The sequence below is a fragment of the Geotrypetes seraphini genome, chromosome 8, assembly GCF_902459505.1.
Source record: "Geotrypetes seraphini chromosome 8, aGeoSer1.1, whole genome shotgun sequence".
Classification (NCBI taxonomy): Eukaryota; Metazoa; Chordata; class Amphibia; order Gymnophiona; family Dermophiidae; genus Geotrypetes; species Geotrypetes seraphini.
In genome coordinates this window covers 70180620-70197125 of record NC_047091.1, presented here as the reverse complement: position 1 = coordinate 70197125, position 16506 = coordinate 70180620, and the positions used below count along the sequence as shown (strand labels likewise).

At 42.2% G+C, this 16506-nt stretch overlaps 1 protein-coding gene across 3 annotated transcripts in view; it reads right to left on the bottom strand.

Moving 5' to 3' along the window:
- Positions 1-16506, bottom strand: part of ATG2A (autophagy related 2A) — a 207209-nt gene that overhangs the window by 53956 nt on the left and 136747 nt on the right. For 2 of the 3 annotated variants that reach the window (XM_033954151.1, XM_033954153.1), the window contains exons 22-31: positions 15472-15665; positions 14121-14201; positions 12721-12827; positions 12527-12619; positions 11769-11839; positions 11284-11360; positions 8267-8437; positions 7981-8110; positions 7618-7832; positions 429-658 (exon numbers count right to left, since the gene is read on the bottom strand). In XM_033954151.1, coding sequence (XP_033810042.1) covers positions 429-658; positions 7618-7832; positions 7981-8110; positions 8267-8437; positions 11284-11360; positions 11769-11839; positions 12527-12619; positions 12721-12827; positions 14121-14201; positions 15472-15665 — 1369 coding nt within the window. The remainder of the gene's footprint in view (positions 1-428; positions 659-7617; positions 7833-7980; positions 8111-8266; positions 8438-11283; positions 11361-11768; positions 11840-12526; positions 12620-12720; positions 12828-14120; positions 14202-15471; positions 15666-16506) is intronic. The other variant, XM_033954152.1, reaches the window with a different exon arrangement.

Here is a 16506-nt window from a genome sequence, read left to right as displayed (position 1 = left end):
CCAGGTCCCGAGAACCTAGCTAAATCCCTAGTAGTGAAACACATTTTATGCTGCTTATCCTTGGAATATGCAATAGATTTCCCCAAGCCATCTCAATAATGGCCTATGGACTTCTCTTTTAGGAAAGTATCCAAGCCTTTTTTAAACCCCACTAAGCTAACTGATTTCACCACATTCTCCGGCAACAAATTCCAGAGTTTAATTACACGTTGTGTGAAGAAATATTTTCTCCGGTTTGTTTTAAATCTACTACTTAGTAGCTTCATCACATGCCCCCCTAGAGGGGAGTCTGTTCACTGAATTTCTCTCAGTTTTGCCTCAGAACAAGCTTTTGAAGTTTCAACCAGAAATAAGGAACAAGAAACATAAAAGCTCAGATAATCAATGATAACCTCTCAACCCCCATATGAACCTTGGTGCCCCCTTACCTTGGAGACTGGGTATGCCCAGAGGAGGGGCGACTGGTCCCAAAGTCTCTCCCTCCATAGAGATGCCAGACGGCAGAAATCTCCTGCAAGATGATCCGAGTTTCAGGCACAGGAAAGCGAGCGGGAGCCTTCAACAAGTCTGTGCTTCCCAAGGGCCTGGAGAAGTGTCCATCTTTAATGAAAATGGGGCCCTCCAGCAGCTTGGTCACCACTGGCTCCCCGTCCTTTGGCTGGAAAAAAGCCAGTACAAAAAAGTAAACCATAGTCTATCCAAAACCAGTTGCTATGAGTGCCACAGTTCATGTAAAACATTTTTATACAATGGTACTTTAGGACTCTCCAATATATGTATGAAAAACACCCCTAGCAAAGAACGCAAGAAAGCCCATGATGGGCACAGATATCTTCAGCAGCAAGGAAGTGAGAGCCTGGTATAAGCATAGATCATCCTTGGCAACAAATGTAGAAAGGATAAAGCCCTTACTAGGTAGAGTACCTTCAGGAATACACTTCCCCCTCCGTATTTGCGGTTTCATTAACCGCAGTTTCGGTTATTTACGTTTTTCCAAATGCAGGCTCCGCCCCCCCCAATTTATATCACAGGAAATTGGGGGAGGAATCACCTGAAACCTGCAGGCAAGGTGGAGCCCGATGAACTGACAGGATCCAGCGCTGTTCCCAGAGGCCCGCCACCGAGCGTGCACGTGCCTGCAATTCAGCGGGCACACGCTGACTCTGTACCTGATATTTGCCAGTGCCAGGTGCGCAGTCTGATCTGGAAGTCCCCCACCAAACTACAGCTGATGCTTCCATTGCACAAACTCCCTGTCGTTTCTGCTCCCAGCCCGCGACCAATCCCCTTCCAACTTTCTCCACCCCTAAGCAGGCGCATTGAACCCACAGGCTGGTCCCAGCAAGCACAGGTGGAGTGGTAGCCCTGTGGTCTGTTCTGGAAGCGGTTCTCAGGATCCAGATCCACACTTTCCTTTACAATTGGTGGTATTTGCCCAAGCGATGCACAGAGAAAATCGCTGCACAGGAACAGGTCAGGTTATTTGCAGTTTTGTGCCTATTCTAGGTTATTTTTACAGAAAAACTATGAATAGCATACAAAAAGTTATTCACGGTTTTTCTGTATTCGCAGCCATGCTGTTCCCCTATCACCGTGAATACGGAGGGGGAAGTGTATAGGAGTACCAAATGGAAGTTAAATAGGTGTGACATGGTGGAGTACCTGTCATGGGCCAGTGGAGGGAGCCCAAGCAGTGGAGTACACTGAGCCTGAGAAAAGAGCTGATTTGCATAAGAGCTGCAAATGTTGCTGGGACCTGTCTACTCACCCTGAGTGGATTGTGGTGCTGAAAAGAACAGCTCCCAGTACAGAGAACTCAGAAGGCAATGAGCTCCTTCGGAAAGCTGGGCGACCCTCGGGAAGAGGAATGCTGGCCTCCGGCTTAACTCCCAGTAAGTCCTGAAGGCTGTGGCTGACCGGTGCTGACAGGAGGCCTGGGGCAGTGGAACAGAATGGCCAGGCTGAGTAGCCCTGACAGAGGGGGACAGGTGCAGCAGTAGAAAGCCTAGTGGTGGGAGAAAGAGATCTGGGAAAGAGATATGGCCCTGTCACGGAAGCCCGGTGATGGGAGGGTCCGTGGGGACCTTAACACCAGCAGGAAAAAGCTGAGAAGTAGCCAGAGGGCCCGGTAGAGCCTAGAGTCTGTGACGTGGCTCAGGCTTGATGACTGGCGGTGGGACCGATGAAGAAGGATCTAGATAGTGGGGACCCAATCAGCCAGGGAGTGAGGGACTGGTGGTGGCCCCACAACTGGAAGAGCTGGCAGAGTCCAAGGCTGAGGGATCAGGTGACTGATCAGCGGTGGAACCAGTGAGGCTGGTGGCAACCGGCAGAGAGACCCCCGGAAGACTCCCCAGGAAGTAACATGAGACACCCTGGGAGCACTGGCCAAGATCTAAGGAGCATCCAGCGGAGGGACCGGCTGGGATGGTGGCAACCAGCAAAGTGACCGGTGAATGGCACCAGAAGCTGCCGAAGATCTGGAGGGCCAATACAGCAGTGTTTCTCAACTCGGTCCTGGAGTACCCCCTTGCCAGTCAGGTTTTCAGGATATCCACATTGAATTTGCATAAACTTGATTTGCATACACTGCCTCCATTATATGCAAGTGTCTTTCATACATACTCATTGTGGATATCTTTGAAAACCTGACTAGCAAGGGGTTACTCCAGGACCGAGTTGAAAAACACTGCAATACAGGGTCGGAAGAAGGACTCAGGAAAGACTGAGTCCAGGGAGGACCCGGGAGAACGAGGAGTCCAGAGAGGACCTCAGGATGTCCAGGAGGTTCGGAAGACCTGGTCACATGTTTTAAGAGTCTGTTGAAATAACTGTTTAACCCTGCTATGTTTTATCTTGATAGAAAACCTGGAGACTAGAAGACCAGAGAGTACCTGGGAGTGTGATATGTGATGAGTAATACTGCTTGGCCAGATCACATAATCACAATAGGTTCTAGAACAGAACATATAAGAGGTGGCCAAATTTGATATTCTATTATGTGGCTGCATAAGTGCACCCTATGATGGACTAGATGGAGGTGGAAGTTAAACTATAAGTGCAATGGGAGCAGATGATATTTCTCTCATAGCTGCAAGGGATTAAAGCATCTGTTAATAATCCCTTTATAAGGACAGAGGACAAGTTTTGATATCTACAACTCAAAACATATTAGCCATAGAGATGTTAAAGTAGCCCGTTATGGAGAAATTAGGAGTCTGAGGCTTTGTGTACAAGGGCTAGCCATGCTAAGGGGTTAAAACATAAGAACATAAGAATTGCCACTGCTGGGTTAGACCGGTGGTCCATCATGCCCTGCAGTCCGCTCAGCGGCAGCCCCTAGGTCAAAGACCAGTGTCCTAACTGAAGTCTTATGTAGTATCAGTTTAAGGAGAGTCAATGGCCTGAGCATCATAGTGGGTCCAATAACGAATGTTTGTCATCTGAAGGGGGACCACCAGGGCCATCGGCTGAATACAAACCTCTTCCTTAGCATCCCCACCAAACCACTCCAGTACTTGTGTGATGTTGAATCCATCTACTAGCAGGTGGAGACAGAAGAATACTGAACTATTATGTATTGCAGTTACAGGGCGATGCTCACAATTCTATATTCTATATCTCCAGAAGGTGGAGGATAGTTCTGTACAGATTCTGGGATGGTTGGCTGAGCTTGCTCCTGAATCAGACCGTTAGCTCTTTGCTCAACTACAAACCAGGTAACAGGTATCCAAGGTGTCAGAACTTGTAGGGGCATAATTGGAGAAGTTTGGGTCTCTCTTCTCTCACTTCTTCTGCTTTGTGGGAATCTCTTCCAAATGTGTGTGTGAGAGAGAGCGAATAGTGAAGATATTTTTGGAAGGAGAAGTTCTTCATTCAAGGAGAATTCTGAACTCTCTTGCTCAAGTCCTGTGGTAAAAGTGTTCTGTTTGGCTTACCTCCCTTCCTGATGGTCCTGATGGAGCCTTCAGCTCTCTGCCTGCCTCTCTAGGGGTGCCTTTTTTTCATCAGCCAGCACTACGTTATTGTTTCTCTTTGGTGTCTCTCCTTTCCCTTACTGGTGGCATTGTAGACAATAAAATGGTGTTCCTCCTATGGTTCACAGTGGGGTTGGGGCTCTGTGCTACATGCTGTTCTTTCTTTTTAGCATCTCATCTGGAGGAGGTGAAAACTGTCACAGAAACTACTGAGGAAGTCAGAAGATGAAGTCTGAGTGTTCAGGAAGAATTGTCAGTGATCTTGACGCTCACCCACAGTTCCTGCAGAGAAATCACAGAAATGGTGGCCATTTTGCTACTTTACATTTCTACTGCTGCAGCAAGTCTCTTGCCTCAGGCAGAATGCAACTTCAATTTCTTCAGATTCCGGACTACAGGAATTTCTCAGGCTAGAGGTACTTCAGATTCTTGCCAAACTAGCACTCCCTTTTTTTCCATATTTTGGTTTACTCCTGCATCAGACTTATTTGCTGGAAAGGACTCAGACTTCATAGGACATTCCATCTGTTTCAAAGGACGTTCAAGACCTAGGATACCTCTCCAAAGCATGTTAGGTTTCCAAAACTTCCACTTTGAGGAAGCCCTTAGAAAAAAAAAGGAAATTCCCAAGGAGGAGGGTGATGCTTCCATGGTGGTTAGGCTTTCCAGAAAGAAGAGTTTCAGTTTTAATTACCAAATCTCTGAAAATTATGGCAGTAATCAGGAAGCTTTTCAATAGCCTTCCCTATGCATCACTCCATTCAGGCTCTCACTGCAGCAGAACAGAATTCTTCAGAAGCTAAGCTCCGAGTCCATATCCAACTTTATCCCTTAGTTTCTCATGAAAAGGATAACTTCAAGCAGCCAACGATAGATGCTTTATTGACATTCATGGGGTTCTGAGAATCTGGATGCCTCAGTACAATAGTGAACTCAAGAAATACATCCGTATGTATTTCCTCCATGAATGAAGCTGGGCTGAGTCCTTTGGAAGATTGTTATTTCATCCAGGTCTGGTGATCTCGGTAGCCTTCAGAGTGACCCAGGAGGCCTTAGTATGCAGAACTGGTAGATCTTCCGCAGCACAAAAGCTGTTAGCTTAGGGTCTCATTCTCATGGAAGAACATCTTATGGCTTGTCTTTTGAGAGGTTATGATTAAGACACAAGGGTTATTTGAAACAAGTTTATTTCAACCTTGCTACAGGCGAGGTAGTGTTCTACCTCTGTGGCATATGCTAAGATCTAGAGAGTTTTTCCGAGTTGGTATTCAGAAAGCTTTTTCTCGTTTTTCAGCTTTTATCACTCATATTTTGACCTTTCTTCAGGAAGGTGTTAAGGAAAGATTGGTACTTACTTCCTTAAAGTTCTAAGCTGAGGCTCTTGCTCATTTCAGAGGCCATTTAGAGAGCTTTTCCTTGGCCATACCTCCTGATGTGGTTAATTTCCTCAAAGGAGTCAACCACCTTCAGCCCTTGGTAGGAGCTCTATGTCGAGAATGAAATCTTAATTTGGTTCTCAAATTGTTACAGCAGGCACTGTATGAACCTCTCAAGAGAGCTACGTTTAAAGATCTCACCTTAATAACAGTTTTCTTAGTGTCCGTTGTGTCTACCAGAAGAGTTTCAGAGAGGCAGGCACTTTCTTGTAGGGATCCCTTTCCTCATTTTATTGACATTGGAGTCTGAATGCTATCTTCCTTTCTTCCAAAAGTGGTACGTCCCAAGCTCTATCCCTTTCTTCAGGAGGGAAGACTGTGGTTACAATTTACTAAAAATGTCTAGATGTTCAGCAGGTTGTTAATGAGATATTTAGAAGTCTGTAATGACTTCCATCCTTTTTGAAGGCCATAGAAAGGGAGGTGCTACCTCTAAAGCTAATATTGCTTGCTAGATTAAGGATATAATGTATTTCAAAGATTTCTATATAACTCAGCCCTTAATTATGTTAAATTAAGGATAAATCCCTTTGTAAAGTGATTGTTTAGCTTGTTTGTGAATGCTGATGCTAATGTGGGTTTTTTTTTTTTTTTTGCAGTTTCCAGATGTTATTATTTGATAAGGATGTTATTGCATTTTCTTGCATTGTCCATGACATCTTGTTTGTAACTTGTACAGAACCTGATTATGGATGTTGTGGGTTATAAGAACTATAATAATGTAATGTGATGTAATTTCTTTAGCATACATTCTTGTGCCTTCCATGCTAAAAGCCCATTCTACAACAGGGATAGCTTAACTCTTGGGCTGAACAGCAAGCTTCCTCTTCAGCAAGCCTAGTCTATAAAATGGTATCATGTCTTCATGTTACACCTTTCCAAAGAACTAGAGACCAGATATAAATTCCATTGTAGCTTCTGTACCCACATCAAGGATTTTGGAATCCTTCTCAACTTAGAACTGCTTTGAATCAAGTTCTGGACTGGTCTGGTCAGGATGCTAAGGAAGGAGAAATAGGAAAGAATTGGCATGACTCCAATGTAGCTTTGAAGGCATACCACTATTTTATCATAAAAATACTGAACTGTTATTGTCCTTATAAGGCAGTGCTGCTGGTCAATGGACACCATAATCCACAAGTTCTGAACCAGACTGGAGCATCTCTGCACGAGTGCCAGCAGAGTGAGAGAGAGCCTAAGACTATAGGAAACAACAGCAACTGGCTATCATTTAGGTCAGTCTTCTTCAACCTTTTGACACATATGGACTGGCAGAAATAAAATAATTATTTTGCGGACTGGCGGTTGAAGAACACTAGGCTAAGTCGTGGGCCAGACCATGCCCATCTCCGCCCCAGACCCCACCCCCATAATAGTACTAATTGTAACACCATTTTTTTCATTCCTTTTTCATATATATACATACACAATATAATCTTATTGCACATAATGGTTAACCACAAAATTAAACTACACAAAGCACACTGTACATATGCTTCTCAACATTAATTCCTACTAGAACACAGATAACCCCTATGCAAATACGGGACAAAAAACTAAAATATATACAAACAAACCCTAAGATTCAAGACTCTCCTGCAATACAACCCCCAGAGAAAAAGAAACAAAACCATTTCTTCCTTAACAGTGCAAAATATAGAAAGTAGATGTAAATCAATCACTAAATTCAAAACTAAAATCATTCCCCCCTACCTTTTTTGTCTCCTTCCCTCCATGCTTTGCCTTACCTTCTGGCCATTTTATGTCGCCCCCAGAGTTATCTTCGGGCTGGCTTCCTCACTGACACAGTGCACAAAGCCACGAGCAGTGGCTCCTTGCGCGTCCTGCGCCTCATCCGGAAGCCTTCCCTCTTACGTTGTGATGTCAGAGAGAAGGCTTCCAGTTCAGGCGCTGCCCGCAGCTTTGTGCACTGCAGCACTGAGGAAGAGGGAGCCGGCCCAAAGATAATGTGCATCGATTGCACTGTGGACCGGCGGCTGAAGAACACTGACACGGGCATGATGCACGTGCCGACCCTGTGGACCAGCAGGAAATTTCTGCGAAACGGCATTGGTCTGCAGATCAGTGGTTGATTTAGGTGACAGATACATTCTTAACTATAGGATTTGACAGTTTGGTGCTAGAGTAGAAGTAGGTCCCTGCTTTGATTTATTTTCATTATTGTGACCATGCCTCAGCCTTACCGGGATCCCCATGCCAGGGGCATCCAGGATACAGAAATCATCATTGTCTGTTAGATCGCTATCAGCTTCACTGGCATCTGAGATGCAGGCATCTGAGCCTTCATCAGGGAGTGGAGAAGGCGGTGGCATGGATGGGACTCTTTCTGGAGCACTGTTCTCTCCTGGAAAGAGATACACAGACACCGGGGAAGCCTGTCGAAGTGGCGTAGAGTCTCCTCAGACAGAAAAGAGAGAGAGTATCTTGGTTAGTCCTTCAACTATAGTGATTTAAACTGGCCCATCAAACAGAAAGGCTTGGAGGGCATTCTGTATTTCTGTTCCTCTGCCATGGCTGGCCCACCAGCTTGGCAGAAGAGCTCTTACCTGTTTCCATGGAAGGAACCCTCTGAAGGCTCTTCTCTGTGTCCATCAAGGCATCCGTCAGATCTCCCTGGTTGATCTCTGCTGTTTCAGCAGGTAGGCAAGGGGGTAGTGAGGCAGGGCTCTCAGGCACCTGCAAAATGCAAGTGAGACAGATTTTCTTACATGCCATGGGGCAGCAGAAATTTCACCCTCCACAACTGAGCTTGGTGGATGTCTAACCACCAGTTGATAAGGGCTAGTAGTCACATCTTCCTGGAAAGACAACTCTTACACAGCACTCCCTTACCTGCAGCTTCTGGCCAGCAATCTCAGTAGGGCTGTCCTGTTTTGGCGGCGGATATAAGTCTCCACTGTTCACCACATACTGGATCAAATTGACTAGGGCAGCACAGGAATCGGCACAGGTGTGCAGGTGCAAGAGATTATTGGAGCAGCGAAGCTCAAAGAAGGGCTGGGTCTGATGTCCCAAAGGTAAAAGAGAGAGAAGGTATTAGATTTTTGGCTTGCTGCTATTTACATAGCTTTGGTTTGTGGCTTAAACTTAAGTAAGCTAGGAGTAAATTATATAATAGGGTGTCTACAATTAGACAACCAGAGAATGCAGGTACCTACTTTCCTTTATAGAATGCTAACCTAAATGGGTAGTAGCACACCTACCAGTTAGGCCCAATCACCAAGCCAGGCATAAAACTGGTATAAGCGCTAGTGCTTAAATCCTACAAGTACACATATAATTTACAGTATTCTATAAGATGCATGCAAAAGTTTGCATGCCCATGCTCTGTCCTTGTGTATGCTTTATTGAAAGGAGTTTTGCACATATGTGTGTTATAGAAAGGAGTTATGCACATAAATGCCGATGCCATCTAAGTGTTCATGTATTGATGCATTGAATGACTTCAGAAAATACTTAAAAACATACTTGCTTTCGCAAGCGTTTTTGCATTATTATATTACTTAGGTTTATTGATATAAAATACAAATATAAAATCAATGATTCATAAGTCATGATATGTTGTCAATGTACCTTAGGTTGTAAACTGCAGAGAATTGTAATTTGCGGCATATAAGTTTGTTTTAAAATTTAATTCTTAAATTATGTGCATAAATGCTATTATTCAAACCATTTGAACTGATAAATATTTGTGTCTAGTTTGTAGAATTGCCCTGCTAATGCTAAAATCTTTATTTATTTTTTTTTTAATTTTTATTTATAAAATTTTCATTCTTACAATAAATGAATAGCATAATATTTAGTTTATAATAATTATAGTTGTATGTACAATATCATATCATATATATTGAATCCCTTTCCCCTGTTATTTGTTTTTTCTAAATGCTAAAATCAAGAACCAACCAAACTAAGTTATCAGCTCCCCCATGAATGCCTCCGATACTGTTCATGTTTTATTCAGCTAAATTCAGCTTTTGGAGATTTGGGAAGTGGTAAGAAGGGTTGGGGGAGGGACATATTTTAAACCATAAAACAGAGGGCACAGCCGAAAGTCCATTTTTGGGGGGAGGGCCTAAAGGTAAATGAGGGGGCCAGGTATTTTTTCACTACCGCCACATTAAAGTATACATTTGTTGGTGGGGATGATGAGCCTGACCAACTAAAAAGGTCTCCTATGCAACATCTGTGCATGTGCTTCCTGTATTGATGGAATACTTGAGAATAACCAAAGTTGTGAATGCTGAACCTGTGAATATGGAGGCAGACCTGTATAGTAGTAGTAATAGTAAGCCCTAGAAAGCTTCTCCATAGTAGATGTCATCCAGTCTTCCCTGTATATGCCTTCCCAGCTGCTAACCACAGAGCATGATCACTTGCAGGCTCATTCTTTAGCCAGGATTGCTTTTATTTATTTATTCAATTTTCTATACCGTTCTCCCATGGGAGCTCAGAACAGTTTCCATGAATTTATTCAGGTACTCAAGCATTTGTCTTCTTCATTGGCATACTGAATTAACAGGAAGTACCACTACAAAAAAAAATCACAGTGCAGTGCTCCCCCGCGAATTCGCGGTATCGGTCATGCGCGGTATTTTCCGACCGCAAATGACTGGGCAGGAGAGGGCAGCTGGAGCGCCGGCGAGTGAAGGAAATCACTCGCGGTATGCTCCGACCGTCTCTTCCTGTACTAAAGTCAGGCCTCATCAATCAGGAGCTGCTTCGACATGTATTCGCGGTTTTTCAACATTCACGGGGGTTCCTGGAACGGAACCTGCGAATATCGGGGGGAGTACTAGATTCCCAAAACCTGGTATGTGGGTGAGCCGGAGTAGACACACAAACAGAAGAGAAGCTTCCTGACCTTCTCCTTTACATTTCCACCACAGTTAGAACCCAAGGAGAAAAACTTTTTGCTCTTCTATCAGTAAAGTCATGTCATATAGAAAGAGTTTGCTCTTGAACTTAATCTTATTCTCTTGTCTTTCTTTGGAACAAGCTTCTTTTCTCCTGTACAACTGTAAATGACTGGCTGAGGTTTAAGAATATTATAACTGTACTTTTTGCTTATTTTAGATGATTTGAGATGAGAATATAATAATACTATTTTTTTAATTCTCTTTTTAGGACTTTGGTTTTTTAATGTTTAGTTGAAAGATTTTTATTTGCTATAGGTTCAATGCTGGGTTATATATATCTTATTAGTTAATTTTGTCTTTTATTCTTACAGTTGATTGTGTATGTTTGTTCTGTGACCTGTCCAGACTAAATAATGAAATGAATGAATGAATAGGGCTGGGAATCTTGATTTGCAACTACTTGTGATTTTTTTCCTACGTTTTATATTTCTCCCCAATATGCCTGGCCTAGTTGTTGCCCTGACATTCCTTAGCTGAGGCCATACACCAGAACTCCCTCTAGAATCCTGTAATTATGGGTTCTGTATCTGGCCACTAGGGGGGTCACCCTTTAAATAAGGACTCTTTACTCTTCCTACCTAAAGGCAGTGAACCCCCAGCCCTAGCTGACTGACTCATTGATCAAACTGGGGGATCTGTCACATGGCACTGCCCAGCACTCACTTTGTGAGCTACTATGCTAGCCAATAAAGCTTCACACTTTAAGAAACAGAATGTTTGGCAATCCTCATTTTCATGGGCTAATTTCTCTAAGTTTCCCTACAAAGACCCTTCTGCTTCCCTTTTTATATATCATTTTAAAACAATTTGGTTGTGTGGCTGCTTGCCATATTTTTGTGATTCTTAAAAATATTAGAGCATTCCTCTGGAATTTTGAAAGGGTGGGAGAGGAAAGTGGATAAGATAGGAATGTGGAGAACTGGACATGCTTACTAGCTTCCCGGCTGGATTTCCCTTCCAGGTTGTGATGGCCAATTCAAGCAGATCCACATCCAAGACACAGACATAATCTGGAACCGGAATACAGGATGAAGAAGAGATGAAAACCAAACAATAACATGAAAATGAAGCTTTAAGATTTTTGCTTTCTGTGCCAGCACAGCAAGTTTGATTCCCAACTCAGGATCCTATAAGCAGCAGCATTTACAAAACTATGAAGAAATCATGGCCATCGCTCAATGATGCCATCTAGAAGATGCCCAGAGTAATAAGGAATGAGTAAAATCCCCAAGTTCAGAACTGCCCTTCCTTCAGGATCCCACAGCATGCATCCTCTGCATTGCCATGCAGAAGTAACATTTTAAAATTTAAGCATGCATTTGGAAAGGGCAAAACAGATACAGATCCTGTGCAAAAGATTGCGACCCCAAAACAGGGATAGAGCATATGTTTCTGAGATTCTTGGCAGCACAGTTTACCTTTCTGCAGGTCGACAACTGTAGCATCACATCTGTTAGACAGATAGACTGCAGAGTCGTCCAAAATGAACCTTTAAAAGAAAAACATTTGCAAAGTACAAGGCATGAAAGAGCTGTTCACATTTTCTGTTCCTTCTGCCTGCCCTGCCTCTCTTTTCCAGAATCCACCCTTAGTTAGGGCCTACTATATAACACATTCAGGGGAGAGGGAACAGAAGAATGCCTATTTTAGGTACAAATAGATCCTTATAAGATGCTCTTATGTATTGTGTTGGTGTATGTACAGTCCTAGAAGCAGTTTACTGGACCTGGACTACATTTAAATAATAAAAAGAAATGCAGATCTCTAGCGATCAGTGTTCTGCACAGGTTTAAGTTTAAATTCATGGCATCCAAACAATATTTTCCACAGAAAGGGGTGGGGAAACTTCCTTGCTCTTGCTTGTCAAAACCTTTTCACATAGATGTCCAGTTATTGGGAAAAAAATGAGCTCTCTCTGTCCCTATCCACACCTGAAATAGGGAAGAGAGGATTAATCTGAGCATTGCTCTTAACAGTGGCCTTAAAGCAGCAGTAACAGTGCTTCAATAGGAATCTGAAACATATTCAGTTAAGAGGGCTGTAGTGCCAACATGAATTTTTAAATTTTTATTTGAGAAAAGCAATGGAATTGAAGGTTCACGATAGCTTCTGCAGAGCTTGCTCCTGTTCCACCTTCAGGTGAAGGTGGCAGTGGGGATGGAAACCCTTCACATACCTTAGGAGGAAGGTTGCGGTGTCCACAATGATATTACTAGAAAGAGTGAAAGTCTCTGCAGTGATCACCGCTCGGACTGGTAGGTAGAGTGGCCTGGAGAATGGAGAAAAAGAAAACCGAGGGTTAGGTGGTAAAGTCTCCAATATAGTGAGCAGGGGATGCAAATCGTGATTCTGTGATGGTCACGAGGATACCTGTAATCCACAGCACAGCTGAAGAGATGGGTGTGAAGCACAGTGATCACTGTCGGAGGGAGGTACCCCAAAATTGGGTCATCAATGACATCTAGGAAATCTAGCAGCTACAGGGGGGGAAAGGAGACATTAAAAGAGCTTGATGTATGTTTTTTTGTATATATATATCAGGGCTCTCAATCCAGCCAGTGAGGTTTCCAGGATACCCACAATAAATATTCATGAGATGGATTTGCATACAGTAGAGACTGGATGTGTAAATCTCTTCATGAATATTCATTGTGGATACCCTGAAAACCTGATTAGCTGGGTGTGTCCCAAGGACTGGGTTGAAAACTGTTATAATCAACAAAATTATCAAGTAAAAAATGTTTACTATGATATATAATTTGCATAAAGATTGTATAAATCTGCATAAATAAACTGTAAGCTGTATAGAGCTGCATAAATAGATTGTAAGCTCTACAGATCAGGAACTTTTGTTTATATGCATCTGTAGAACTGTGTATGCCCAGTAGTGCTGAGAGATGATTCTACTGTGATAGCAGTCTAGTGCCTTACTCAGATTGCTTACAGCAGAGAAAAAGAAATTCTCGGCTCTCTGAGTGAACTGTTCTGTCCCTTTGCCTGAGCTCTAGTGCCATGTTCAGTCATAAACTCTATGGATGCTATATCAGTGAAAATCATATCATCGCCCTGACTCTGTCTCTAACTCTATGGCCTCAAAGTTAAAATAATTTTAGAGCTCATTCACCAATGGTTAGTAAATGTTACCTAGAGCAGGATCTAAAGAAACAAAATGGTCCCTATGGCAGAAAGTACATATAAACCAGTAGTCTCAAACATGCGGCCCGGGGGCCACAAGCTCCACCAGGTACTATTTTGAGGCCCTCAGTATGTTTATCATAATCACAAAAGTAAAATAAAACAGTTTCTTGATCATATGTCTCTTTAGCTATAAATGACAATATTATTATTGGAGACTTGGCCAAAAGGAAAGATTTATAAACTATGAAGAGTTTTACATCATGCAAAATTGTCATTTCTTTAATAAGACATTAACTATTTTTTCTGCGGCCCTCCAAGTACCTACAAATCCAAAATGTGGCCCTTCAGAGGGTTTGAGTTTGAGACCACTGATATAAACCATTAATAAATAATCCCCTTTATCTCTCTATGCCTTATTTTAACCAGCTGTAACAGAGCAAATCGTGAGTGCCCTTGGAAGCTGTTGTACTGTATGTACATCACTTCATATGTCTGCTGTGTAGTACAGAGGTGGCTAACGTATTGTCTTTATGATGTTGCAATTGAGCTACACTGTGGTCTTTGTTAGATAAAACATGAATATAATTGATTAGTAACCCAGTGTGTGGCAGAGAGCATGATTGTTTGCTTACCTGACTATACCAGCTCTGGTTAGTGAGTGCCATATGGTGCCTCATTGTTGCCCCATCAAGCCTCAGAGCCACTAAGAACTCCTAAATCAAGTTAAAAAAGACAAAATCTAAGAACTAGCATGTTGGCAATTCTGGCATTCGGAGCCCTTCAACTAAAGAACACAGTGAAACACAGTCTGACCTTCTTGATCCACAGTAACACAGTTACTGACAGGTCTAGACAAATCAGTTTTTACGATCATTTAAACCCCATTTGGAATAGCCAAGTGATGTTTTTGCATCAATCGCTTGGTTATTTTGCATGGGGTTTTAGCTAATTTGCAGGGCCGGATCGGAAAATGGGCAATTGAGGGGGAAAACACGCAGTAGGCTGTTTTGTGCATCGGGTCGGTAATAATAACTTTATTCTTTTATACTGCTATAACCAAAAGTTCTAGGCGGTTTACACTAAAAAGAGCTGGACAATCAGCGAAATACAATAATACAGCAAAAAATAGAATTTCAATAATAAAACTCACTAAGTAATAAACTTATCGAACAAAGTGGTCTTAATTAATTTCTGAAAACAGCAATAGGATAACATAACTTGCTGAATACATTTACCTAACCAAGATTGTTGCCTACCGGCTTGAAATGCTAGGGTCCAATCTAAGAAGGTCTTATATCTACACCCATTAATTTTTGGATAAGCAAATAAGTAGAAGTTTCTAGCTTTTCTTGCAACACAAAATGAGGAAAAAGGTAAGCTGGAGACAATCCCGATATCTTAAAGCAGATACAGGAAAATTTGAATAATACTCTTGCCTCCAAAGGCAGCCAATGAAGTAAACAATAATATGGACTAATAAGGCCGTTCTTTTTTAAACCAATTGAACAGCTGTATTTTGAATTATTCTTAATTTCCTTAGAATTTTTTTGGGTGCTCCTAAATAGATGATGTTACAATAGTCTAAAATAGATAAAACTAATGCCTGCACCAATAGTCTGAACGATAAAGGATCAAAATATTTTTTTATGGTTCTTAATTTCCACAATGTAAAAAAGCATTTTTGTACCACAGTGATCGTCACTAAAGTTGTGAAAATAAGTTTAGAGACGATCACTGACTTTAATGCATCTAGCCCTTAATTCTTCTAGCAAGACTAAGATCAGAGGGTGGACTCTCCAGAAAGAAGGATAATATAACCAGGGCCATGACTTTATGAAGTGCTGTGTACACTGATAATACATGAAACCCACCCTTCCACATGTCATTATCCTTGTTATGGCTACACTTCTTGGAATTTCCCATTTCAGATGCTCTATTACGGCATCCTCATATACCCTATGTCACAACAGCACAATGCCACACCTTGACATTTCTTTGGAAGTCCAGGTTGATCTTGATGGCCACAGACAGCATCTTCAGAGACTGGTCCTTCCTCCCTGCAGACTGTTTGCTTACCACCCCTTCCTCTGAGGGGTAGATTGTGGTGTCCAGCTTATCAGGGGGACAGAAAGATGGGATTTCCAGTTTTTCTGGTAAGAAATAGTCCTCAACAACAGCTGGAAAAAGACAAAACAGATGCTCTTATAAACAGGCTCAAGTACATCATCAAAGACATCAAGAAGGAAGGAAGCTAATTTGAGCACACCCCTCCTAAGAGGACACTTGTACAGTCCTCTCAACAAGCCCTGCTATCAGTGTGACATGTGCACAGAGCCAGTGTTAGAGGGGTGTGCACGCATGCAAGCAGGGCAATTGTCTTGAACCCCAAAGTAGGTCCAAGGCCAAAGAAAGCATAGGCTGCCAGTGGGCTTTGGGAGCCTTCTCCATAATTCCTGCCCTAGGACCCAGAATGTCTAATACCAGCCCTGCACATGCATATGGGGGTAGGGGGAGTTCTAATGATGATCAAAATAGCAGCATTCCTCCCCGTCCCTATGTACTTAGATTAATAAAATGGTAGCACTAGTAAAAAAAGAGGTGCTGTAAAAAAATAAAATTAAAAGAAAAACCACACACACACACAAAACCAGAGAGTTTTCTCAACTATCTACAAAAACTGTTATTTCCTTCAGCTTAAAAGGATTATGACAATGCTCTAATATTTTTTTTAATCATTTATTCTTTATTGAATTTCAATTTTTTATGATCACAAAATCATACTGAAAATAACAGTTTTACAAGAAATAATTTCTTAATAAGTTACAAGGAAAAATATATGTTTCTACTGTAGGTTAGTCCACTATTAATAGAGAAGGAGTTACAAAGAGTCGGATATTATTACCACTTAATAAAAATTTTCCAGGAAAAAAAAAAAAGAAAACAGTCTAAAATAGTCCCAGAGTTCCAAATATGAGCGTTACACTTGTCTATTGGTAGGGGTACTCGTTATCACCACTG